Source organism: Sinocyclocheilus rhinocerous, unplaced genomic scaffold (genome assembly GCF_001515625.1).
Source record: "Sinocyclocheilus rhinocerous isolate Xijiao unplaced genomic scaffold, SAMN03320098_v1.1 scaffold677, whole genome shotgun sequence".
Taxonomy (NCBI): Eukaryota; Metazoa; Chordata; class Actinopteri; order Cypriniformes; family Cyprinidae; genus Sinocyclocheilus; species Sinocyclocheilus rhinocerous.
In genome coordinates, this window is record NW_015633185.1 from 599906 (window position 1) to 626262 (window position 26357).

The window sequence follows — 26357 nt, forward strand, 5'->3', positions numbered from 1 at the left end:
TCTTGCTGTGAGGTAGACTGCTTTTTTCCTTTGCTGAGGTAGTAAACAGTTCTGAATAGCACCTTTTTCAATCAATAGTGCTCACATGTATGTTCCTTGCCTCTCTTAGTATTCTTATTGTGAGTTTTCTCAATGTATGTGCTCAGTTTTTCTCTGAGGGACGAGTGAGTGTGTGTGGGTGGGTTGTGTATGTGCTCTGACTGTAACCCTACACTAAGGTGCTGTGGCAAATCTCCCATCCAGAGTTCTTCTCCTGACCAATTTCAGGCCATAACTAAGATGTGTTCTCCAGTGAAGCACAAAGTGCAAGAGTTTTTTTCTTGTGTGTAAAGGGTAATGTGTTTGTGTGTGCGTATGCTCGTGGTTTGACTTGCTTAGCTCAGTCCCACGCACTGTGGTCAGAATGGTTAGTATTTTTTTTCTGTAGGCCGAGGAAGTGTGTATATTGTTCCCACGCTATGAAGAGTTCAGGGTCCTGTGCTCCAGACAGGGGGCGCTGACGGCCTCTTCACTCAGCCCTGACCTGGGCTGCACGGGAATGTTGGAAAAACGCTTTAATTGTTACGACCTGATACCAAGACGTTTGTAAACGGGCGCCATGGTTAAGTAAACTTCAGTGAACTTTGCCGTGTGAAACAGAAATCTCCATTTGGTTCTTTTCTGTCTAATGCTTAATATTTTATTTGTTTTTTCCACTATTTTTGATGCACCAAAGTCTTAAAGTTCATTACAAACATGTATTTTCTTTTTTCCGTGAAACACAAAATGAGATGTTAAGCAGAATGTTTGAGTGTGTCTTTACATTACAATGAAAGTAGGTGGTGATTTATAATGGCTCCAAAATGTCCCAAAAAAATAGAAAGAAAAAAAAGGGGGGGGGGGGGGGAAGCTTTGTGGACACTATAAATTTAATATATATTGCTTTATGCAATATGAGTGTAAAAAAAATAAACACATTGTATCTATACACTGTGTCTAATTTGCATATTAATGTAGTGTTGGGACAGCATGTTGAAAAAAGAAGTGTAATAATGGGAGTAATAATTAGTCAGATTTTAATAATAATATCTAATATTTCATAGGAAATATTCACATTGAAATAGTATTTATTTTCCTATTAATTTCTTGTGTCTCCCAAAAAGTGTAATAATCATGCTTTTTGTCCTGGTTTCCTCTAAAAGTAAACCAAACTCATATAAATGGCAAAACAGAGAGAGAGAGAGAGAGGGAAGGGAAAAAAAACACACAGGTCATCTACAAAATCTTTTCTTTTCTTCTCAACCACCTATCCAGTATGATGAGATTTTGGTAGATTGTTGTCTTAAAGGGGTCATATGATGCGATTTCAATTGTTCCTTTCTCTTTGGAGTGTTACAAGCTCTTGGTGCATAAAGAAGATCTGTAAAGTTGCAAAGACTAAAGTCTCAAATCCAAAGAGATATTCTTTATAAAAATTAAGAGTCAGCCACACCCTCCTAAAACGGCTCGTTCTAGCACGCCCCCACATACCTACGTCGCTCTGTGGGAAGATTTGCATAACGCCGATGAAACGTTCACGCAAAGAAAGAAGGCGTAACTTAAAAATATTTGGCTGCACAACTGTTGATAATTCTAATAAGTTTATGATGAGAAAATTCGCCAGAGAGCAGAATTCAGTCAGCGAGCGCGCACACTGTACAAAACACTGGCGTTTCGGCGATGACTCATCTAAACGCCTCTGATTAGCAGCTGCATTTATAAGCTCAACAGAATTGGTGTGTGATTGATTTTAATGCGCAGCGCTGTAAAAACCGTGTCTGGCTCTGCGCCACTAGCAGCTGGTGATGTTTTACTTTTTTCCATTACTGCCACCCACAGGACAAACTGCACATTGCCCCCAATATTATTTTGTGTGATATGATTCCAAATTTAGGGGGGCCAGAGCGGGGGCCAAGCTTGTTGACAAGGGGGCACTGGCCCCCCTCGGCCCCCCCCTAGAACCGCCCCTGCTTTTGCGACCATTTTTTCTGCCGCTGCGACTAATTTTTGTGAGCGGTCGCACTTAGGCGACCACCGCGTTGTCCAACTCATAAGCACTGACATTTGTTGCAATCGAGAAACATCAAATGAAACGAAAGCGAAACTAAACCACGCTGCGTTTCAGCTGCGCAGCGCGGACCGTTTATCAGCTCGGACCGCGACGCAAACAAACTGGTCCGAGCTCAGCTTTACTCGGGAGCCAAAGTTGATTTCGCGACACTGTTACTGCACAAATGCAACACTGCTGCGAGATCTAGTGAGAAGCGTTTGAATTCACCACACAATGATAAGGTTATAAACAGCGCTGACATAAGTCAGGAAACCAGTCATTATTATTGTCATTTATTTCTACTTTTTCTCTATATTTTGAAATTATAAAATCACTATTATAAAATATCAAATCATCAAGAAATCAGATTTTGTCAGAATTTTACACTTTTTTTGTGTATGAAGAAAGAAAAGTCACAAAGTGCCTTGAAAAACAAACTTTTCTTCAATGTGCTACTAAATCTCACACAATCATTGAAGTTGATCAGTTCCATATACTAGAAGAATAATGGTACATTTAATAAGGGTGGAATGTATACATTTTCTATATAAAAATTAGATTTTGCACCTGTTACTGTTAAAAAAATTTTTTTGTATGCATCTTAACTCAAGCTTAGTACTTTACTGTCAAATCTCTATAAACAATAAACAAAAGAAAAATAAACAAGAAATTAACATGTAATATTATTACTAACTGCACTTATTAATGCAAAACAATAGTAATTTTATAATTAAATGATCTATATTTTAATACTCCCGCACACCACCCCCAGCGCTACCAAATCTGCTCCAGGCGCCACCATCTGTAGAACTTAGTGGCGCTGGTGCCACTGCTCTCAAATGTTAAGTCTGGAGCCCTGCTAAGTATTAATGTCTTAAATCTTACTGTCCCTAAACTTTTGAGTGGAAGTGTAGATTTAAAGTGTCAACAAAAAAACTTAATCATAAAAATCTTTAAGAGTGCACCTAAAAACCTTTACATAGATTTACAATATCTTACAATATCTTTCTGTATTTAAATTGTGTATATCTATCTACTTTTAAATAGGTCCATTAATGTGTTTAATTTAAATATTTTAATACATTTTAAAGCAGATTTGACCCTATTTTTTCCATTAAAAATAGCCATAGGTGCTTACATGGCATAAAACAACTAAATAAATAAATTATCAATGAAATAAAATGGTTGTACATTTTAGACCTTTGCAATGGTGTAATTTTTCTGTGACCAGTATTTTGTTCTGTTACTCACACAAAGCTATTGTGTACAATACAAAATTTATGAAGTCGTATTAATGACTTTTATGATGCTTTAGGTTCTTTAATTTTATAGAAAAGATCAACTTGGACTTCGGAAATCGGAATGGCATGTAGGTGATTAAGACAATTTAAATTTTTAGGTGAGCGTTCCCTTTAAGAGGCATCTCTCACAGGCACACAGGAGGAAGACGCATGTGATTATGCTCTCAGGAGGTGTCACTCCACTGTTTACAAATGCTTCAAAAGGCTGAAGACGAGCTGGAGTGAGAAACCGGTGCATTTGTTGTTGGGCAGCATCTTGAAGAGCCTCGACATGCCAGCCATCTCCAGCCTGAGCCTTTTGTTGCCAAGTGTGCAGAGCTCCTGTTGCTAAAGGAAGTACTTAAATGTGTAGTTATGAGAGATCCCCCTTCGCTGAAACCGACCCCCCGCTGCTTCTTCCTGCTCCTTGGCTGGATATGAAGTGTTGCTTGATGGGCTTTTCCCCTCTGACAGTGTCACAAGAGGAGTGACAGATCCGTGGGAGAGCTGACCCTCCTCCCAGAGGAAGTGCTGGGAGCCAGCGGTGGCCCATTCAGTGCCCGAAGGCCACTCTTTTCTAATGGAACATAAGCTTTTCATGAGGCACTGTGCAGTGCTGCTTTTGTGCGCTTGTGTCTCTGTGCGCTCAGTACATCAGTGCCGTCCGTTCATAAGAGCACAAATTGTGTCATTGAGAGCCACACCTATTTAAAGGGGTCATCCGATGCTACATGCACTTTTACAAGTTGTTTGAACTGAAATGTGTTGGCAGTGTGTGTACACAACCACCCTATAATGATAAAAATCCACCAAGTGTTTTTTTTTTTATCTACTAAAATCTTTACCCTTTTCTCAAATTGAGCCGATCTCAAATGCCTGTCTGTGTGGCGTCACACATACAGGCCCCTCCCACGATAGTTTGATCGACAGTAGCGTTTCAGCACCGACTGGACTGGTGTCTTACCTTAGACCCACCCTGAGTGAGCTGTCATCAGTCCGCCATTGTTTCACCTCTGGAGCAGATGTAGACAAGAATGACTTTTTTTGACTTATGCCACTAAGCAACCACCCAAAACACCCTAGCAACCACATAGCAATGCTCTGGCAACCACACACAACACCGCTGCACTCACATTTTCTTTAGGAAATGTTGAACTAGTTATTATTACAAGCATGTACAAAACCACAACTTTACATTTAGCATGAACACAGATTTAATAAGCCTTTCTGTTTGGCTATTTTTATTGTTAATGTGACTAGTCAGTCTATTCTTTTGATTTATTATTGTTGGTGAAATCAAAACATTTTTCTATATAGCACTTTTTAGTAGTGTCTCTAAAGTACAAGAATTTGCTTTGAGAGTTTAATCCTAATTTGCTTTTAAAAAGCCATATGTTAATGAATGTGGCAGCATGTTACTGTAGGTATCGCCACTGAAATTCATTTGAAAATTCCAGGTAGATTTGTAAAAATAGCTGACAGATTTCAATCATGATGTTCATTTGGCGCAGAGAAGAGTCCTACTTCCCGTAGCAACAGCTGCCCCTGGATTCACTGCATGAAAATATTGTTTAATATCAGTGTAACCGTGTTTGTCATCATTTGAGCATGTCAGATGGTTCTTGAATACTGGATGAATATCAGCTTCAGACATCGTTGTTGTGTGGAGAGGAGCTCGGGGTGTGTGTGGTTTTATGCTCATGTTTGGACTGCAGAGGCCATGGGAGGTCACGTCCTTCAGTGACTCAGACTATTTGCATGCTGTTAAAATCTGTTGCACAGACAGGTTTGTGGTGGATGCTTTTCTCTGTAATAATGTCCAGACATGGGGCAGGTCTTTGTGTGGGTCTTTTGTGTGTGTATGTGTGCACATGTCACACGCTGAGAGATGCTTGCAGAAGTACAGTACACGCACACTTTCTCAGAAATCTCACTGCCCTGTGGCACAAAGATTCAAGTCCTCTGTTTCCTGTTTACAGTGTCTGAGGTTTCCTGTTCTCGATGCATCTCCACTGGGTGATCTTGTGATTGTACTCTGGACAAGGCCTGTGTTAAAAATAAAACACCCTTGTTTCAGTGTCATCAAAAGTCTCACCATATATATCTATTGCTTTTAATTCTGTGTGCATGCATAAAGCTTTTTTTTTAATGCAATCCTTTTTTCATTCTCTCTCTCTCTCTCTCTCTCTCTCTCTCTCTCTCTTAGGTTTGAAGAGATAGTCAAGAAATTCAAGGTTGAATATCACGCTGGAGGTGCCACTCAGAACTCTGTAAAAGTCGCACAGGTTGGTGCTCAAAGCTGTAGCCAGTATTTAATGCATGCAGTGCTAGCAATGACAAGGTCGTGAATTCCTAGAGAATGCAGCAACGGATAAAATGTATAGCTTGAATGCAATGTAAGTTGCTTTGGATAAAAACGTCTGCCAAATGCATCATACACATGCATCTCCCTCAGATGGACAGGTGGTTTTGTACATCCTCTGTGGTCTAAAGTGCTCAACTAGGATGTCTGTAAAAACCACAAAGATTAAAATAAAAATGCTAACGTATTTAATTAAAAAAGTTTAGTGCATCTAGTTCCTCAGCAGAGGTCTAAAGGTCAAGATGTCAGATGCTTGTCTGTTTGCGATATGTCATAAATGAACATAAAGAGTCTATATTTGCAATGATTGTTAGGAATATTTTTTTTATCTCCTTATATGGGCATATTTTTACTAACCATATAAAAAGGACACATGGATATTTATAATACTTCAATCATTGAGAAGAATTCTTAATCCTGAATAATTATGGGTGTACCAGAATAAAATCAAATAAAATATTTTTTAGCTGTACATTTTTTTTAGCTGTAAATAATGCATAAGATATAATAACAATAAAACATTAGAGTTTTTTATTTATTTATTTATTTATTTATAGTCCCTGTGTTACATTTTGTAGTTATCTAGAATCTATTTATTTATAGTCCCTGTGTTACATTTTGTAGTTATCTACAATCTTCTTCCTTGGTAGATTTTGATGTGTTTAGATTTTTGTTTCTCAAGGTTTGAAGTGCATTCTGGAGTGTTATAATTCAATGTTGATTTATTATTATTATTATTTAATTATTTAAAAATAATATGTATTTTAATTCATTTATTTATTTTAAAATGGTAAAAATTTGTTAGCTACATATGTTCTCACTCACATCTGAGATGGCTAAGATATCTGACAGTTATTGGTCACTACAGTGTCTGTAGAGACAGTAAACTCAACTAGATAAACATTCTATATTAGAAAATTATGAAACGTGTGAAAACGTCATGAAACGTGTTTGATAATATGTGGGTAAAGTATGTTACTTTTGGTGGAGTTTTACCTTGAGCTCTGGTAATTGCTGTACACAAGAAATGTATCATAAAACCATCTCATTTTTGTGAGAATAATGTCAGGGATGAGACTTGTACACAGTAATTCTTTCACAGTTTAACTTTTAAGAACATGCTGCATGCAGTATATTTATCTTTTTTGGGTCCATTTTTATTCCAGTTTTACAGGTTTATATTTGTTACATCAGACACAGCAAGATTTAAAGTTGGATGCATCTCCCTGATTTATAGCCCAAACGAGAGACCGTTATCTTAAGATCTTTTCAGTCCTTGACTTTAGCTGGCCTAGACCGCAGCCATTCTTGGATTAGAGTGTTTCCAGAAAGTCTAAATATTGTTTTTCAAACTCTTTCTGGGTATTCCCAAATCATGATGCTTCACGTCTGAGTGGGATATTTTATTTGTGTGATATATTTTAAGGCCAACAACAGAAATAATCTTAAGTCCCTGATGGTCCGGTAGGGTGCTGTCACAGCAGACAATGAGATCTGCTCAGATGGCCTTGTTGCCCTCAGGGCCCAACTAGACCGAGATTGATTCCTCCAGCACATGTCCAGTACTGCTGTGTACTTTTGCAGGTGGCTGCAGACATCAACATTTTTAAGACCTCAAATACAGGAGTTATTTAGATGTATATCATCTAAACAGACACATGGAATTTTCTGATGATGCTCAAGCATCCAAATCTACAGATGCATTAGGCTGCAGAGACTTTCACACGCATTGCATCTATCACCATGAAATACAGACCTTGGTGTGTGATGAGGTAAGACTGTGGATAATCATTTGGGAAACTGCCAGTGCAAGCAAATGTGATTTCAATACTTTACTGTCTGACTCCTTGTGTTGTCAGGCACATTTGTTATGACCCGAATACAGCCGGAAAGGACATAGAGAAATCATTCTTAATTTAAGTCTTTCTTTTTCTGCTGTGTTCCAACATTTATTTTGCTTAACAGGATTTGCTGTAAACATCCTTGCGAGGATGTCTGCGCTATCTTCCAGCTCTTCACCTGCCGTCGCAGATAACCGAGTCGGTTAAACTTGTGCCCATTTGAAGCGGCGGTAGTTACGAAGGCTCCCAGTGATATGTGGGTTGTTAAGCAGTGGTTTGATCAGACAGCTCTTCAAAGCCGTTTCACGTAAGAAGGGAAGCTTGATGCGGAACCAGGCCTCTGAGATTAACACATGGCAGCACCTGGATCGCCAGGAGCAACGCAACCTGTGTCAGTGTCGCGGAAAACGAGAGCTTTCAAACGCAATGACATGGGCTGTCTTGTGCGCGTACATCAAAGCGCCCATGTGGAGATGAGGTGCTCCAATCGGAGGCTGCTCTCAGCCTCGGGCACTGCTTGGCAGACGTGGGAGGGAGCATGTTCCACTCCCAATACCTGACCAAGATAGGTAGACCATTTACACAAGAACAACCAGTCATTGGAGAGGCAGAGCTATCTCGCTTACTCTACATCACCTTTTCTCTCTTCTTCTCTGCTCTTCCTGAGACCATGAAATCAAACGGATCACCTTTTTTTTTGCCAACTTATCCCCTCTCCTTTCTCATCCTTCCATTTGTACGCTCCAGAGAAACACACAGCAAAAACACATTCCCCAAAGAGTCTTTCTTAAAGATCCAATCACTCACAGTTCACTCACCTTCATGTATGATTTGCTGTGGAACGCAAAAGTTGGAATAATGGGACTGTCAAACTTCAAAATGACAAAAATACATGAATTGTGCACTATATTTAAAGTATTTTAAAGCCATTTGATATCTTTGTGTAAGAAATAGACTAAAATTGTTATTGACAAAAAAAAAGTTGTTCACTAAAAATCTTAAATTCTGGCTTGGATCTCCTTCATAACAGTTGATGAGTCAAGTAGAGATATCTGAATTGTTAATGAAGCATTTTTTTTTAATTAAGATCTTATCAATTAATAATTTGATTCCGTTTGTGAAATGATTCTGAATGATTCAGTCATTATTTTGAATGAGAACTTTTCAATGAATTAGTTGATTCAGTTTATGGAGTCATTCTCAATGATTCATGGCACGCACCAGGCTGATCTGGTTTTACAACTTAACTTTTCATTTGTTTGTCACACAAACCTATCTAATAGCTTTGGAAAATATTGAAATGAAAATTTAAATGATACATTTATGATGCTTTTTAAAGTTTGACAGCTCTAGTCCCCACTAGGGTTGCAAAAAGGTGGAAAGTTTCCAGTAAATTTCGGAAACATTCCAGAAATTTTGGAAACGTTCCAGGATTTTTTGGAATATTCCAGGGAATTTTAAGTTTACAGAAATTTACTGGAAATTTTCCACCCCTTTGCAACCCTAGTCCCCATTCGTTTTCCGTTTTTCTTCTTTCCATTAATCATATGGAAAGAGCAACAAGCATATTCTTTAGAATTTGTCTTTTTGTGTTGCACAGATTGAAAGTAAGTCATATGGGTTTGGAACAGCATACAGGTGAATAAGTGATGACAGAATATTTATTTTGTCTGAACTATCCCTTTAAGACATTTCATTCTGTTACTGCATACATTCCTCATTCTTATATAAAGCCTAGGATGTCAATATAAATCTATTAATGGTTCAGCTCTAAGCCTCCCCGGATGGTTCTTTTGATGTGTCTGAATTGGTAAATTTGTGCAGGAGACATATAGTCTTAGTCTAACAGGCACCACTCTGCCCCACAGGATTTTCACAGATGAAGACTCACCTGCAGAAAGTAACGATCTCCCATTCTCTTTATATAGCACTGCAAAGAGAACGCAGCAGCACTGCTCTACAGCCCCAGACATCAAAGCCAGGGCAGAGAATCACACTCTCCTCCACTGTATATACAATGTTCCCCAAGCATTCTTCTGCACTGTGATCAGAGACTCGGCTCCATTACATGTGCACCCCTGGTGCGGCCCCTTGAGCAACGGAGAGTTTGAGAGGGGAAGAGGCTGACACTTACTAACAGAGAGAGCAGTTGTTAGGTGCTGCCTCCATTGGGAGGTTAAATTACTCCTCTAGAGCTCGAGAGGCCTACAGCTTTGAACAGTTGCCACTTTTGAGCACATGCATAGTGTTTCAGGCAGATATTGAGAGTCTTAATAAGGTTAATTATCTAAAAATTGACATTTTTGAAAGCAACTTCTAACATCATAAGTGTAATATAATTGGTGTTTCATATTAAAGGGTTCACCTAAAAATGAAAATTGTCATCATTTGCTTACCCTCATGTCATTCCAAAGATAAATGACTTTCTTTATTCTTTGGAACACAAAAGAAGATATTTTTTTTAAAATGTCTTTTTTTTTTTTTTTTTTTTTTTCTGGAATTCTAGATATAATAGTTACATCAGTTCACCAAAACTGTTTGGTTACGAACATTCTTCAAAATATTTTCTTTTGTGTTTTGTAGGAGAAAGTCCATACAGGATTGGAATGACATGAGGGTGAACTAATGACAGTTTTCATTTTTGGGTGAACAAATGCAAGCAAGCAAGCAAAAAGATATATTTGCTTCTGCAACCTTTCTTTCCTCAACTTCTTCTGTTCTCCTTTTTTCTATTTGTCGCTGGCTCATGGTGCCTTCACAGATTCTTTTTCAAAGTGGTGAGGGGGCCCAACCTTGGACTCAAACCGGACTCTTTTATTGGAAACACATGTGCACTCTGTAGTTGGAACTCTTCTGTGAAGAAAATCACTTAGCTCTCTTCAGCACACAAAGGCCTTTCCCAGTTCATATTTTTTGCATGGAAACTTAAATTGGGGAAAAGTTGGTGCCTAGAACCAGACATCAGACTAGAAGACGAAACGTTCCATGACCTCATGTTTGACTTGACTGACTTCTTTGCTTTCCTTTGGAAAAAAAAGTCTCTTGTGTGTCCATCTGACCTGTCTCGATAAAGAGTTTATATATATTTTTTGTCTTTCATGGAAGAGCTAGTCTCAGTGGAAAGGGGAGGAAAATGGCAAATGTTACACGTGTATCAAACTTGGCAGTGGGAAACGTTTAGACGAAAGAAAATTTTAGTGCAAAAGAAAGGAAAGTTTGAAAGCTCTGAAGGCTCATGAGATTAACAAGACACATACCAGGGAACACTAAACTCTCCACGGTGAATGGCCGCAACATCTGTGTCCGATATTCACAATGGAGAGAATGAAAGTAGAAAAACTTCTCAATACCTCCCTGTATGCGATTGAGGATTTATATACGTGCAAGTGTGAAATCCTCCTCATTCTTCTGGATTTCTGCAGAGGGAATGTTTAATGTACTTTGAGCACAGGGAGGTTGTCTGATTAATGATTGCTAAATACCTGCAGGTTTTGGAGATGATGTGCAGTGTGAAGCCGAAAACAGCCCCATCATTAAGCATGCTCCTCCGTTTCTCGACAGAAGGATAATTGAATGTTAACATTCAAAAGCGCCAGCTTCTCTGACAACTGCGCTGCCAAGAACAGTTTATTTCCTTCCTGAGTTGATGAAGGGTCACAGACAATTAAGCGCCCTGCAAAAGAAAAGCGTAACAGACTCACCTTTTGCATTCCTGGAGAGCAGTGGACTGGCATCCATTTCCGTCTTGCACAGGAAGCGGTGCGTTTCTCGTGAGACCAGAACAGTTTACACAGGTTACACCCAAATGCTGAGGGTGAGCTTTAGCAGAATTCTTGTGAAATCACACCTTTTCTTTTCCTTCCACTCAAACGTTGTTTACTGGAAGCGTGTAGGGGTGGATACTCTAGACTACTGTTGTTGACTGTAGTGTTAATTTCGTTAACCAAGACTATGACGAAAAATGTTCGTTGACGAGCTTTTTTCCCATGACTAAGACAAGACGACAATAAGGTCAATAAACGATAACTATGACTATATCAACATGCAATTTCGTTGACAAAATAAGACGAGACTAAAATGTATTCAAAAAGATAAAAACTTTAACAAAAACCTCTTTTTATTTTCGTCAAAAAAGGAGACAAAATGTTATTGCAGACTGCTCTACACGCCTTCTACTACGCGAGCTCTCATGATTGCGGTTGCCAGATATCAAGAGTTTCAATCCCCGAATCAGAGCTTCGCTGTTAAATTGATGCATTTTCTGCCCGGTGTGTTTTGCTTATTTTAAGCAATCTGGCAACCATGCGCACACGCACGCTTCTCATTGCGGAAGCGCAGATGATCTGAAAAACAAACAAGCTGGAGTTTAGCGATCTAAATGAAAGCGTCATTCAGCCGGCCAGTGTTCTGTCATGAGCTCTCACTATATTGTTTGCGATTGTGATCGCTGAATAAACACACTTACTCAATCGCTGTTGTTTTAATAGAGAAATAGACTATTGCAATTATGGAATTAGTGGAATTACTTGGAATTTCACTGTTATAATATTCTTCGTTTGTTTTAGCTGTTTTCATAATGTATACAGAGAGAGATTGCATAAGTCTTTGGTGTTAATTTATTTAATAAAAAGCCTATAATAAATCAGTACACTAGATGAGGTAAAATACACCATGTATGTGTCCACATTCTATTGATATCCATCATTTCAGAAGTGAGGGGCACAGAAATGTTTTTATATATATACAGTATATATATATATATATAGCATTACAATATAACATAATAAATCAGTACACTAGATAAAATACACCATGTATGTGTCCACATTCTATTGATTTGTGCTTACTAAAGTAAATTTCTCAATTGCCGACAGTCATTACGATTATAATTTTGAGAATTTTTTTTTTTATATCAGTTTAACCATTATACAAATGACGAAAATGTGACTAATATTTAATTGACTAAAAAACCTGACTAAAATGCTCATACATTTCATTGAATAAACAAAAATAGGACAAGTTTGTCTAAATATGATAACTAAAAAGTAAATTTGAGTAAGACTAAGACTAAATAAAAAATGGCTGCCAAAATGAATACTGCTGTACGGTTAATTAATAATAATCTTATTGCTAAAATGTCAAGTTTTCATTGACTAAAACTAGACTAAAATACTTCAGGTTTTCTTCGACTAAAACTAGACTAAAATCTGGAGAGCAGCGGACTGGCATCCATTTCCGTCTTGCACGGGAAGCTCTGCGGTTCTCGTGAGGCCAGAGCAGTTACACCCAAATGCTGACGGTGAGCTTTAGCAGGATTCTTGTGAAATCACACCTTTCCTCTTCCTTCCACCCAAACATTGTTTACTGGAAGCGTGAAGGGGCGGATACTCTAGACTGTACCATTGTTGACTGCCCTGTCTGTGGCTGGAGCACATGTGCTGTGTCTCAGCTAATATTTCACCATTTGTGCCTCATAGGGAGTCGGAGAGCAGAGTAGATCATAACAGCTCTAATCTTTGGTTTGATCAGTCCACCGGCCTCCCAGCAGGGGCTCCCAATTCTCTTCGAGCGCTCTCGTTTATCAGAGTGCTCTTGTCTTATCTCAAGACCTCATAGTCTAAAAGGGTAGGTGATACACTGTTTTCCACACTGTTCTTAGTCTTGGGCTTTATTTATGTGACCTATAAATCCATTCAGTATGGTTTCACTTAAAGAAAAAAAAAAAGTTCACCTCGTCTTACACTCGCTACAGGCAGTACATACTTATGCGGAAAAAAAATTGTCTCGCAAAGGTCGACTAGTCAATGAGTGGCATCTGCTAATTTATTTAGTTCCTTCTGTCACACTTAATTTTAAGGTCCAATTCTCGCAATTACCTAACTAATAACTATGATTTTTGCCTCAATAAACTCCTAATGTGTTGCTTAGTAGTTAGTAAGGTGGTAGTTGTTTACTATTGGGTAGGATTAAGGGGTCTAAAATATGGCCATGCAGAATAAGGCATTAATATGTGCTTTATAAGTACTAATATACAGCCAATATGCTGGTAATATGCATGCTAGTTAATAGTGAGAATTATTCTTAAAATTCTTAAAATTAAAATTATATCAGGAAACAGTTCTCCATAAAATGCGCTGCACACATCTGAATATTTGGGTTGAACTGTTCTGGAACAGTGTTGTAAATACAACTTAACGACTGATTTCTAGTCGTGTCCTCTTTTGGAAGGCCAAACAACGTATTTTCGCTTTCGCAACGAAACACACAGTGTCTCCACAACATGGAGGCGGCAGTGGCAGCGACAATAAAGTTACGCCGTCTTTCTTTGCGTGAACATTTGGGCGGTGTTATGCAAATCTTCCCACATCGTGACGTGGGGGCGTGTTTAAACGAGGCATTTTAGGAGGGCGTGGACCAGTCTTAACTTTTATAAAGAATATCTCTCACTTAAAGAAAAAAAAAAAGTTCACCTCGTCTTACACTCGCTACAGGCAGTACATACTTATGCGGAAAAAAAATTGTCTCGCAAAGGTCGACTAGTCAATGAGTGGCATCTGCTAATTTATTTAGTTCCTTCTGTCACACTTAATTTTAAGGTCCAATTCTCGCAATTACCTAACTAATAACTATGATTTTTGCCTCAATAAACTCCTAATGTGTTGCTTAGTAGTTAGTAAGGTGGTAGTTGTTTACTATTGGGTAGGATTAAGGGGTCTAAAATATGGCCATGCAGAATAAGGCATTAATATGTGCTTTATAAGTACTAATATACAGCCAATATGCTGGTAATATGCATGCTAGTTAATAGTGAGAATTATTCTTAAAATTCTTAAAATTAAAATTATTATTAAAAAGTGTTACTGTATAACCTATTTTGTCATAAACAGACTAGTTAACATACTGTAATTTATTGACAGGTCTACAGGTCTTGGTGACATCAAGAAAATATATATAATAGTAGTATTTTTTAAAGAAATTGATACTATTATTCATCACAGATGCATTAAATTGAGCAAAAGTGACTTTTTAAAGGGGTCATATGATGTTGCTAAAAATAACATTATTTTGTGTATTTGGTGTAATGAAATGTGTTTATGCGGTTTAAGGTTCAAAAAACACATTATTTTCCACATACTGTATATTATTGTTTCTCCTCTATGCCCTGCCTTTCTGAAACACGTCGATTTTTACAAAGCTCATCGGCCTGAAAAAGCGAGGTGTGCTGTGATTGGCCAGCTATCCACTGCGTTTTTCTATTTCAAATAAGGTTCTTTTGTATTTTCTACTCCAAGAATATATATCACAGTATTTACATTAATATATTTTTATATTATAGATTTTATGATATTATATTTAAATAGTAATATTATATTATAATTAATGAAGAAATTTTTCCTGAGCACCAAACCAACATATTAAAATGATTTCTCATTTGATGTTTGACACTGAAGACTGGAGTAATGGCTGCTGAAAATTCAGCTTTGCCATCACAGGAATAAATTGCACTTTACATTATATTAAAATAGAAAACAGTTATTTATAATTGTAATAATAGTTCACAATATTTTTTGCTGCATTTTTGATCAAATAAATGCAGCCTCAAACTTTGAGTCTGTGCAGCCCACTGACTACTGTTTTGAAAAGGTGTCATTTTGTACATCCCAGAGACAACGCAATGATGTAAACACATTCATGCCAAACGCACTTAACAATGAATTTCACAAATAAACTAATTGTTTGTTTCAGTGGTTACATATATGCCCAAGGTTACCGACCTTTGATTTAAGTCGCTTTTCCACTGCGTGGTACGGCACGGCTCAGTACGGTACGGCACGGCTCGGCTCGGTTTGCGTTTCCACTGCAGTTCAGTACCGCTTTAGAGTGGGCGGGATTATTCACATGTCGTTATAGTTGCACCGCCTCTATTACCACGACTCCTGAATAACTTTTTTTATTCCGCGTCGCCCCATCAAGCTCTCGCTGGATCCGCTCCTCTGCTATCAACGAGAGGAACGTCTGTTCTTCCGCAACAGACAACGAAACAGCCACTTTTTGGTTGTTAAAAAAGGTGCGCTTGTTCAAAACAGTTGCGTTCGATCCTTCGCTGGCTGTGCTGATTTAAATCTAGCGGTTCTGTTGTGTTTGTGTCGCAAGTTCAGTGACACGGGTAGTGACGATTCTTTCCGGCCAATCCGTGATCTGCAGAGTTTACATGTCACGTTTTGGTAACGGTACGGTTCACTTGGAACCTCAACCGAGGTGGTACTAAAAAAGTACCAGGTACCAGGTACTGTACCCAGTGGAAAACCCCCCAAAAGTGAACCATACTGAGCCGTACCGTGCCGGACCATGCAGTGGAAAAGCGCCATTAGAGGTTCAGGACGACACTTGTCATGCCCTTGGAGTCAGACCCTGGATAGCATTGTGACATTGTGCCATTTACTGCATCTGGTTCCGCATTCTCTATGCTGTAATTGTGTGACATTTATGTTACACGATATAGCATGGTGTTGTTACAAAGGCAGCAGAGATGAGTCAAGCCTGGGGACATTGTGGAAAGGTCAAAGTGGCACATGCATAGATGCCATGTGTATTTATAGATGCAGGCGTTCAGATGTGACAAATGGTGATGAACACAGAACTCTTAGATCCTTCCAGCACTTAGTGTTACGTGACATAGTGAAGGTGACGCTTCCCCCGCATTATGAATAATGATTAACTGCAGGCAACTGCCAAGAAGGGCTTGGTGGGGAGAGATATAAATAGACTCTGTCTTTTGTTAATTTTCTTGCTATCACAATAAAGAAGGGGGCTCAGACTAGGAGGAAGCAATGAGGCATGTGGAAAATGGCAGAAAAGGATCTTTTCTCACTGTTCCCAACAAAGCCATACTGTGCGTGAGCATTTGCATATATACACACCCACCCACCCACAAAAACACGTTCAGAATATAGTTAACCTTTTGCAAGCACATGGTCTTGGTATCAGTGAAAAACATACGTTTAGTTTGAGAAATGGCATTGAGCAACTGTCTTGCTAATGCATTGCAGAGTGATGGATCTTGTTAAACAGTGTTTATAATCTAAAGTTATTATATGAAGATCTCACTTAGCACTAAATGGACTATAAAGGATGCAGCTGAGGCTTGTGGTTTATGGTTTACTGCAGCGTCCTGCTATGTTGGCAGAAATGACTAAATGAAGCTTGAAAATGCTGTTATGCGATCTACCCCTTTTTTGCTGTAATGCTCAAGTAGAACCTCAAACTTGTCATGCCCTTGTTAAACTTGTTTTTTCTTTTTAGTTAGCATTGTACTGGGTATCATTTAGCTTCATATATATATATATAATTATTTTTTTTATAAATTAGGAGTGTAAAGATTTCAATGTGTGCTCATTAAAAATCTTATCTAGATCAGTCTTTAAATATGACTTTTAAATTGCAATTTGTTTGTAATTTGGCCAATAATCAATTTAAAAGAAATGGAGTGTAATATATGGTAAATATTATTATAAAGTATTATAAAAATTATAAAAAGTATTCATGTATAAAAATATTATATATAAAATATTGTAAAACATTTGTAATATATGGTAGATATAAAAGTGAAATTAATTATCTGAGAATTCATGCAAATATACTGTATTCAATGTTCCATTTAAACTATCTTTAAAACATTTACCCAAAAAGAAAGCTTTATGTTAAGAACAGACTTCATTCACTTTAAGTCATTTAAGTCATCATTCACTATAAATTTTGATGTTCGTCATAGTTCTACTTGTCAACATTCATCATAGAAGTAGTGATGCGTTTTGTGAGCGAAGGTTGTGTAACCAATGACGAAAATTTTATTTTGGTGAACTATCCCTTTAAGAACACCCCTACACCCCTCCACTGGTTGGAGATAGACTACCGTAAATATAAATAATGGGTTGTTAGAGTTGACGTGCCTGGAGCTTAAAAAAGACCTTTGTAGTGTTTAAATGACAGATTTATTAACAAAATCCAATAGGGTTTGATTTAAAACCAGATCCTGTTTTACCTCAACATGAGCTTTTGAGGAAACAGTCAGTAGATTTAGTCAATGGCTTTACTGGTGGTGTGGTTGTAATTCTCACCGCTCCCTGAATTAAATTGACTGCAGCTTTCTCAGGTCTTAATTAAAGCACTCATTCATTCAGTACTAAAACCGTGCGGTTCAGTGTGTGGTTACACAATCAGCTCCATATCATGTACCTACATATAAAATCAATGTCTTGACTAAACCACCGATAATATGCGGGATACAGTTCACAAGCTGTGGGCTGTATGGATTTCCATATTGCTTAATTTACTCTTGCAGAGCCGTCATTAGCCGGTGGGGGTTTAACGTGTGAATAGCGCCTCATAAGTAAGCTTGTTGATTAATGTTATGTACTCCAGGGAGGCATCGGAGATTCATTTGAGACACAAGCCTCTGAACAACATATGGAAATATGGACATAAACTGTGTGTTTAGGGGCCTGAGGGTGAAATACGAAACTCTTTTCTCATTCTCGCGCACACACACACACACACACACACACACACACACACAAACAAACGCACTCAAACTCCGTGTACTTTGCTCCCTCTTTTATTTCTGGCAGAATTAGTCATTTGCAATCTAAATTGCTACAGATCTCTTTGAGGACAAAGCTTATAGAGAGCACAGCCTGGTCTTGTTTGTCCTTTAACACCGGCCTATTCTGGAGGATAAGGCGCTTTTTAGCCGTCCGTTCAATATTCATGACACGCCACCTTGCTGAACACTGGGCCCCCAGTCCGTCTCATAACTGGAGCACTAACAAAGCTGTTCATTTGGCATCAGCACCGGCTCCTGATATAGAACAGGCAGAGCTCTTGCTTGGTGTTTCTCTCTCAGCAAATCCTATTGTCAGTGTTGTGTTTTTCCCCTTCTTCCTATCTTAGGACTTGGTCCAGGAAATTAGTCACTTCCTTCCAGTTTATTTGTCTATAATGGAGCACAACATCAGTGTCCTTTTTGATGAACATCTGAAAAGTAAAGTAGTGTTATGTTTTTCCCCTAGCATCATTATGGCTAAACTGAGACTCCGATTTACGTGCCCATTGGTACAATAACTGTACCATGGATCTCGGTAACTGTACTGATAAAGAAAAGTAGCACGTCAGACTTCCCAGATCCATCCAAAATCCCCTTAAGTCATGTGAAAGATCTCGGGCAGTAGCACAAAGGCTAGCTGGACTACATGAAAAGACACTTGGGCCTTTTAAGCTTCGGTGCATTCCCCGCCAGCCCCAGATTCGCTCTCCTGTTTATGTTTGCTCTGCTGGAGTCTTAATGCTGTCCCGAGGAAGCCTCCAGATAAAAATCAATGACAGATGTGACCAGGAGAAAGAACAGCAATTACATGGAAAGTCATCTTTTAGGGTTGTCATCCTCTTTTCCCTAGGTGTCCTCTGTCTTACTGTCTTTTACCTGCTTGCTCATTTTAATGTTTCATAGTCTGAAGCAGAGATGTTTTCTCCAGGGAGGCAAGGGAGGCAGTGCATTTATAAAAAAGTTTGAAGAGGAAAATAATCAACGGTACAAAAATAAAACGACATGAAAAAGTGTCTTGAGGTCATTTAAGCTTGTTGCCTTCTGAGGTGGCAGCAGCGAAATACAGGCAGTCTGCACAAATGGGTTGCTGGAAAACTGTTGGAAATGGACTGCTATTAACAACCCAATGGATAGGTAAACAACTTGCTCACTCAGACATCATCACTTTCAGTCATGTTTGAATCTAAATGGAGTTGGAATTTCATGAAATGAGAAATCTGAGTGATTCAGGTTGACACCTGTGGCGTTCATGACTAATGCAGGGTTCCTGTGGTCGTGGAAAACCTGGAAATATCAGGGAATTTTAATATTATGGTTTCAAGGCCTGGGAAAGGAAAGTGAATACATTTCTTTGTTGAATATAAATTGTTCTAATTATGCTCTAAAATATTTTGTTGTTGAGAAACTGTGAGTGTAATCACTGTGCATTTACAAATGATAAAAAAAAAAAAGTCTTTATCCACTTACCACATACAACAAAAGTAATTTGCTGCTTATTAATTGTTAGTTAGGTAGTTGTTAAGTTTAGGTATAGTAATATATGATATAGTCATGCAGAATAAGGAATTAATGTGTGTACTAATAAACAACCAACATGCATGCTAATAAGCAACTAGTTGTTTCCTAAACTAAAGTGTTACCATATTTTTGAAAGAAAACTAAGTTTTATTCAGCAAGTATTACAAGTGGTAGTATTAATAATGTTTCACAAGATTTCTATTTCAAATGAATGCAGTTGTTTTGAACTTTCTGTTCATCAAAATATCCAATCCTGTTTCCACAAAAATATTTAATGGCACAGATGTATTTATTTCATAATTTTTTTTTATATAGGTCACATGCAATGAAGTAGCTGACTATGAACAGTCAATGACAAATAAAAGCCACACAAAGTGTGCTTGTTAATGTATTATTTTGCATTTTGAAGCAGTGCCAACATGTTTACAACTGTGTCATGTGGCAATCTGACAATTAATATAGAAAGAGCTTTTGAAATGGAAGAGCTCACAAACACCAGCACATTCTGACAACAGCTGGAGCAGAGCAGAAAAAACAGGTTATATAAATTTTAAATGATGAACACATCCTTGTATCTGGTAGTGTCAGTACCAGTCTTTTCGTGTTCTGCTTCACTTCCCAAAATGACAGCATTGGAGGAGTATATAGAGGAGATGGAGAGTCTAAGTGTTGAGTGACTGTGAAAAATGAATGGGGGGAAATGACAGGAGCCTGGTGACACACAGCAGGTGACAGACAAGATACTAACAGTCTGCTTCTTACCATTGCATGCTTGCTCAAGCTCCCCGCAGAGCTGCAGCCTGCCTTACTGCGCTGGGCTTTTGGATGCTAGAGCTCATAGGATGCCACTAAACCAGAAAAGTCTGCCAAATGGTGTGGAATCGAAATCTTTCCACTCTCTTTCCAGCCAGAACATTTTGTTTTTCTGTTCTGAAGTTGTGATCTAAAAAATGTCCTTTTACTGTTCTTTCACACTGAGTGATGTCAGGAATATTTGGGTCATTATCCTAAGTGCTTTGCTTCCTCCTTTGAGGGCTTGCTTGACTCTAGTTTGTAGGGTAGTTTTTGAAGTCACATAGTTAGCAGATAGCTTCCGCCTGTGCCAGGTCATGGTTGAAGTATCAGATAAACCTTTATTGGCATTAAACTTGTTGTCACATTTAAAGAGAATGGAGACGTTAAAGTCTGACTCATAAAAACATCTCAGCTTGTGCTGATTGACGTACTGATTCATGTCTTTTCTATCCCTTATTGTCTATAAATTTTGTAGTGTCGAAGTGTGCTGTTGGGCTTCGTTCTACTGGGTATTTAAGCGCAGTGATGGATGAGGTTAGGTAAAGCTTATGTTATGTGCTGTCGCGCACAATATTTTTACCAACTGAACAATAGAATCCCAATCCTTTAGCTTGTTTCCAGATATGATTTTAAAGCAAGCGCTCTTTGGTTGTTTATTTAAACACTGGACAGTTGAGTAGCAGATGAAGTAAAGTTTTTGCTCAGAAGTTCATCAAAGAGGCCCCTGTTTTCCCAAGATGACAGGAGAATGTACCTCCCCACCAAAAAGACTGAATGAATTTGGCCTGTCCAGAAATGAGCTGTTCTTACTGCGAAATTAGAAGCAGGCAGGTTCCAAGAGCAAAGCTGGCAAGAGTCATGATGTCTCCATGTTATTGAGAGGACCACCAGGGATGGATTTTTCAGTCTGTTTTTAATCGCCATAATATTCTCTGTAAAAGAACTGGCTGGAGGCTGCAATTTACTGCTGCATTGTTACAGATCAGTTTCTGCTTGTCATTAAGTGTGTCCAAACAAATCACAAATCTGTAGTTTTTCCTCCTCTTGCTTTTTAAATTTTTTTTATGTTTTGTAAGTTTGCGTAATTAGTGACATCACTCAGTCTGTTCTTTTATATACAAATGTCTGTGACCTTGCTTGAGATGTCTTAAAGAAATTATTAGATTGTGTGAGTCACAGTGTCTGCCTGTCTAGATGGATGGATAGATTAATGTTTACTATTATCTATTCAGATTTTTATTAAAGATCCTGATGAAAAAGAGCATGTCTCTCACTCTCACTCTCTCTCTCGCTCCCTCTCTCAATATATAAATGTTTAGAACTACAGTTCAAAGGATTGGTTACAAAATATTTACATTTCAAATAAATTGTGTTCTTTTAAACGTTCTAATCATCAAATTAGGGATATGCCGGTATCAAATTTTCATGTTGCGATTAATCAAAAAGTGTTTCTGAAGCACAAGTCAGCATTTTAGAATGATTTCTGACGGATCACGTGATATTTGAAGACTGTAGATTAAGCTTTTCCATCTCAGGAATAAATTACATTTTTATAACATATCAAAATCTAAATTTTTTTCTACTGGGTAGCACCGTGCATGTGACAAATACAACTTTGAACCTTGACTTAGTTCCTCATAGTGGCTGGCTAGGGCTCTGTTACTAGTGGCACCAATGACTTAAGAACTCGACTATCCATTCTTGCTTTGAAAAATGATCTTGAAGCCACAGGAATGTTCAGAAATCTCCATCTACACCAGAATCCCTGAAGTGAAGCACTTCCTGGCCAGTGTTTTCGGCATGAGTTGAGAGTGACCGTTTCACAGCATGCAGTGTAATGGCTTTGGGATCCAGCCGCGGCTGTAATTCTTCAGATGAGCATCCAGTGTCGATTCTGCTTTCACCGTCCGCCTGTCTACTGTCACATGCCTCACATCTCCAAGAATTACTGCACACACCTGTGCACAGCGATTTACAGCTTTGGCAGTCTGCGCTTCCTCTGGAGAACCCATGGTTTGCTGTAAATTGGTTTCGAACTCTGAGATTGTTAAATTTTTTATTTTACATCAATTGTTTTCAACATTTGCAAAGATCTGATTTTAGTTCCTTCAGCTCGTTTTTAATTGCCACATCTATTTATGTCTCTTCAAATCTTAAAGGAATACTGTAGTTCACTCAAAAGTGAAAATGACATAATTTACTCAACCTAATGTCATTCCAACCTATAGCTGTAAATGACTGACTGACTTCTGTGGAACACAAAAGATATTTTGAATGTCTCACTGTTCCCACACAGCCCCCTATAATGAAAGTCAGTGGGGTCCAAACTAAATTTGAAAAAAAAACAACAACAACTGTGAACTGCATTCAAAATTTCCTTTTTGTGGTGTTCCACAGAAGTAAGTAAAACAGGTTTGGGACGGCATGAGTGGGTAAATGATAACAGAATTTTTGGTGAACTTTCCCTTTAAGGCTGGTTAAGCAGTTATATATTACAGATTATGAGCCACATTTCATCCCAGAAATAATATAATTTCCATATGAGATTGAAAAGTTTATTTTTCCAACCAGACTGCTTGCAGCAGCAAACAAGATGGCTGCCAGAGTTTTCAGGCTCCTTCAGAGCATAAACTGTCAAGGTAATTGCAAGTTTTATAGAAATGTTGCTCCTGCATGCCATTAACCTGTGAAGTGATGCGTGCTGCCATTGTTTTGATTGGTATCATCCCAGGCAATAAAGGCTAAGTTTCCACTGCCAATTAGATGTTTAAAATCCAACTGTTAGCTTTTTATTTTTTTTTATATATAATCACCCGGCTTGTCTGTCTAGGCCATTTTATAGTATAGTGGTGCTGTTAAATTCATGCCTTGTTAGCTTGCACTAATAAACACAGCTAACATCATGCTGATTTACCTGTCTGCTCGTATACGTCTTGCTCGCATCGCGGACTCATCATTAACATACCAGTTGAATTACCAGTAATTTGACTTGTGAATGGTGCTTATGTTTTACTCTTCTCTAGTTACTTTAAATTGCTATTAATGAAGACTTGTACATGATTTATTAATTAATTACTTGGGTCAGGGTCCAACTAGCCTTCAGATTACTGTTCTGCGAAGTCGAGTTTAGTTGCAGACATGCTTCAGTTGGTGTTGCTTATGGACTGTCATTGAAACTATATCAAACTTTCCAAAATATGCTTGAATGTGCATCTTTTTGAGAAGATCATCTTGTTAGAAGCCAGAAGAAACAGTCGGACAAATTAATTGCTCTCCCCTTAGCCATTTACTCGATTTGTAGATGTTGGTAACCCAGCGTAGAGTGTAGCGTGGACGTTCGTGCCCAGGGATATTACAGTACAGAGGAGGAGTTGTCTTACATGCTGCTTTAGGCTTCCCATAGAGATGGCCTTCCACACTCAGACCTAATTAAAGTGAAGGCAATATGCTTTTCAGCGCTCTCCATAATTCATAAAAATCGTCAGGCCGCTCGGGGAGAGCCTGCCATGCTTTCTGGGATGTTTGACGACCTCTGTTTGTCTAAGTGACAGGAGGAGGGAGAGAAGGGGGGTGAGAAATTAGACCGGAATTAGCATAGCAATAGCTGTAGTTGTGTGCGAACACAGGAGCATCTCCGGCGTGCTCTTGAAAAGGAAGGTCATATTTTGATTGGCGGTTGAGATTGGTGAGGTGCAGCTGTGCTGAGATCAGTGCCAGAGCATCTCTGGAGACCTACAGGAGGTCTGCTGAGGAAGCAGGTCACCCTGTGACAAGCTACAATTGCAACTATATTTGTCTTTAAAAAGAGAGTGTGTGAGAGAGAAATGGTAGCGTGCACCCTGAACAGGTGTTACTGTGTTGTCTCATGTTTTGATGTATTGCCTTTGCTGTACAGAGCTACTTCTGTACCTGCTTTGCCTCCCACAAGAGCTTCTGTTTTGTTGCTTGTAAGGGTCTGGGGGTCTTAGTTTAGACTGCTGCCTGATTGCCTTTTTTAGCGCGTTATGCGCAATGTTCGAAGTAGGGAAAAATAGTTTTGCAAATGTTTTAGGGCTGCCAAGATAACTTCATTTAATTAATATATTAATAATACAAGTCCTTTAAGTCAATGTGATTTGCTGATTACAGCCCATTTTACTTCTGTAATGTGACACAAGTGAGCAGGATTGTATCCATCAAGAATTGTTGGATGATAAAACGTGCCCCGTTACATACAAGAGCCAGACTGAATGTGAGAGGTCACTAAAACCAAATAATCAAATAGTAGGGATGCTCCGATCAGGATTTTTGCACCCGATACTGAGTACCGATTTCTTGTCATGGGGATCGGCCGATACCGATTCTGATGCTTCAAGCTTTAGACGGTTTCATCGGGCGCATGCGCCTGGCCCGAAGTTAACTTCCGGTCTGTGTTTGTTTATCAGTCTGGCTATGGCACCGGCTACAAACGCAGTTAAGGTGATGAGTAGACTGAAGTTGGGCTGAGGTGGTTGTGCTGTGGGATGTGTTTCCCATACATTTTATTTATTTGTGGCACTCGCCACAATATCAAAACTGACTGATTTTCCAAAAGGCTTCGTTGAATAAACATGAGCACGTACTGCACGATTAAAAATCAAAACGAGGCGCGTGTGTGTGTGTGTTCGTTTGCCTGATCGGGAAGTTGCAGTGACAGAAACGGTGACATTCCAGATAAAGTTTGAAAGAAGTAAAGCCTGTGTTAATGCTATTGAGTAGGCTAATATGGCCAAAGAAGATATTTTGTTTTATAAATAAATGTTCATTTAAAAGCAGCCCACGATCAGCGTGTTATGTTACCGTTATCCTTTACGGCTCCGACAAGGTTTTGTTCCGTCCTCCACGCGGTGCCAATTCACAAAAGACTATTTTTAGCCAAGCAGCGCGGAGAGCCGCTTCAGAAACGTGCTGCGGCTGGATGGTATAAACACAAGCACTGACTAGAGCGGCCGCGATCAGCTCCGGTTCCCGTGGAGCCGTAACACGTCACAGACATGTGCTGTTTAATCTGCTTAATCTGTTTAATCTGCTGTTAAAAATTAACCATCCATTCATCATATCATCATGCAAAACATACACGACAAATAACTAATTTTTCATTGTTTCTCGAAACGTCATAGCATTTCCACACCGGCAATGACATGACTGTGGCGCCAAATCATTTATGTCCCCACGCATCATGTATGTCGTCACATGTTGACGTCATCAAATTGCGATCGGTTCGTGAGATCGGCCGTGTAGTAAGTACCGATCAAATCATAAAATGTGATTATCGGCCGATACCGATCTCCGGCCGATCGATCGGAGCAACCCTATCAAATAGCTATTTGGCTGTTGATTAACATTTTAAGCTTAGTAGCTTCAGAGGAAGAACAAGTTATGGATCAATTACAAAGACAAACATACACGTTTATCATTCACAATAAGTCTACTTATTAAGAAAAATAAATGGGGTCAAATAGTGCTGGGCGGTATACCGGTACATACCGAATACCGGTGTTTATTTTTGTTATGATATGAATTTTAAAATACCGCAATACCGGTGTATGTCGCTTAAACAACGTTCGGAACGCGACACTGTTTGAAAGGGGTCCGTTTTCACTGTTGCACTGTGATGAGGGAACAGTTGTATGTGTTACTAAGCGTGAAAGTTCAGAAACTGAAGCTGTAGAACTAATAGAACGTGATGACACAGAAGAACTCATCCACAATATCCACACTGACCGCCACAAATATCCACCGCCCCCTGCCATCAGCTCCCGTGTTTCACACACACACGAGCGTGACTTTAGCACTAGATTTAGCAACTTTCACACCCTTTTAGCGGCTTTTTTCCATAGAATATTCATACTGACAAACCTAGCGAATTTTT

The 26357-nt window shown here is 38.7% G+C and overlaps 1 protein-coding gene across 2 annotated transcripts in view; it reads left to right on the forward strand.

The window, feature by feature from the left end:
• Positions 1-26357, forward strand: part of adka (adenosine kinase a) — a 163611-nt gene that overhangs the window by 36759 nt on the left and 100495 nt on the right. For both annotated transcript variants that reach the window (XM_016556754.1, XM_016556755.1), the window contains exon 4: positions 5555-5633. In XM_016556754.1, the coding sequence (XP_016412240.1) occupies positions 5555-5633 (79 nt within the window). The remainder of the gene's footprint in view (positions 1-5554; positions 5634-26357) is intronic.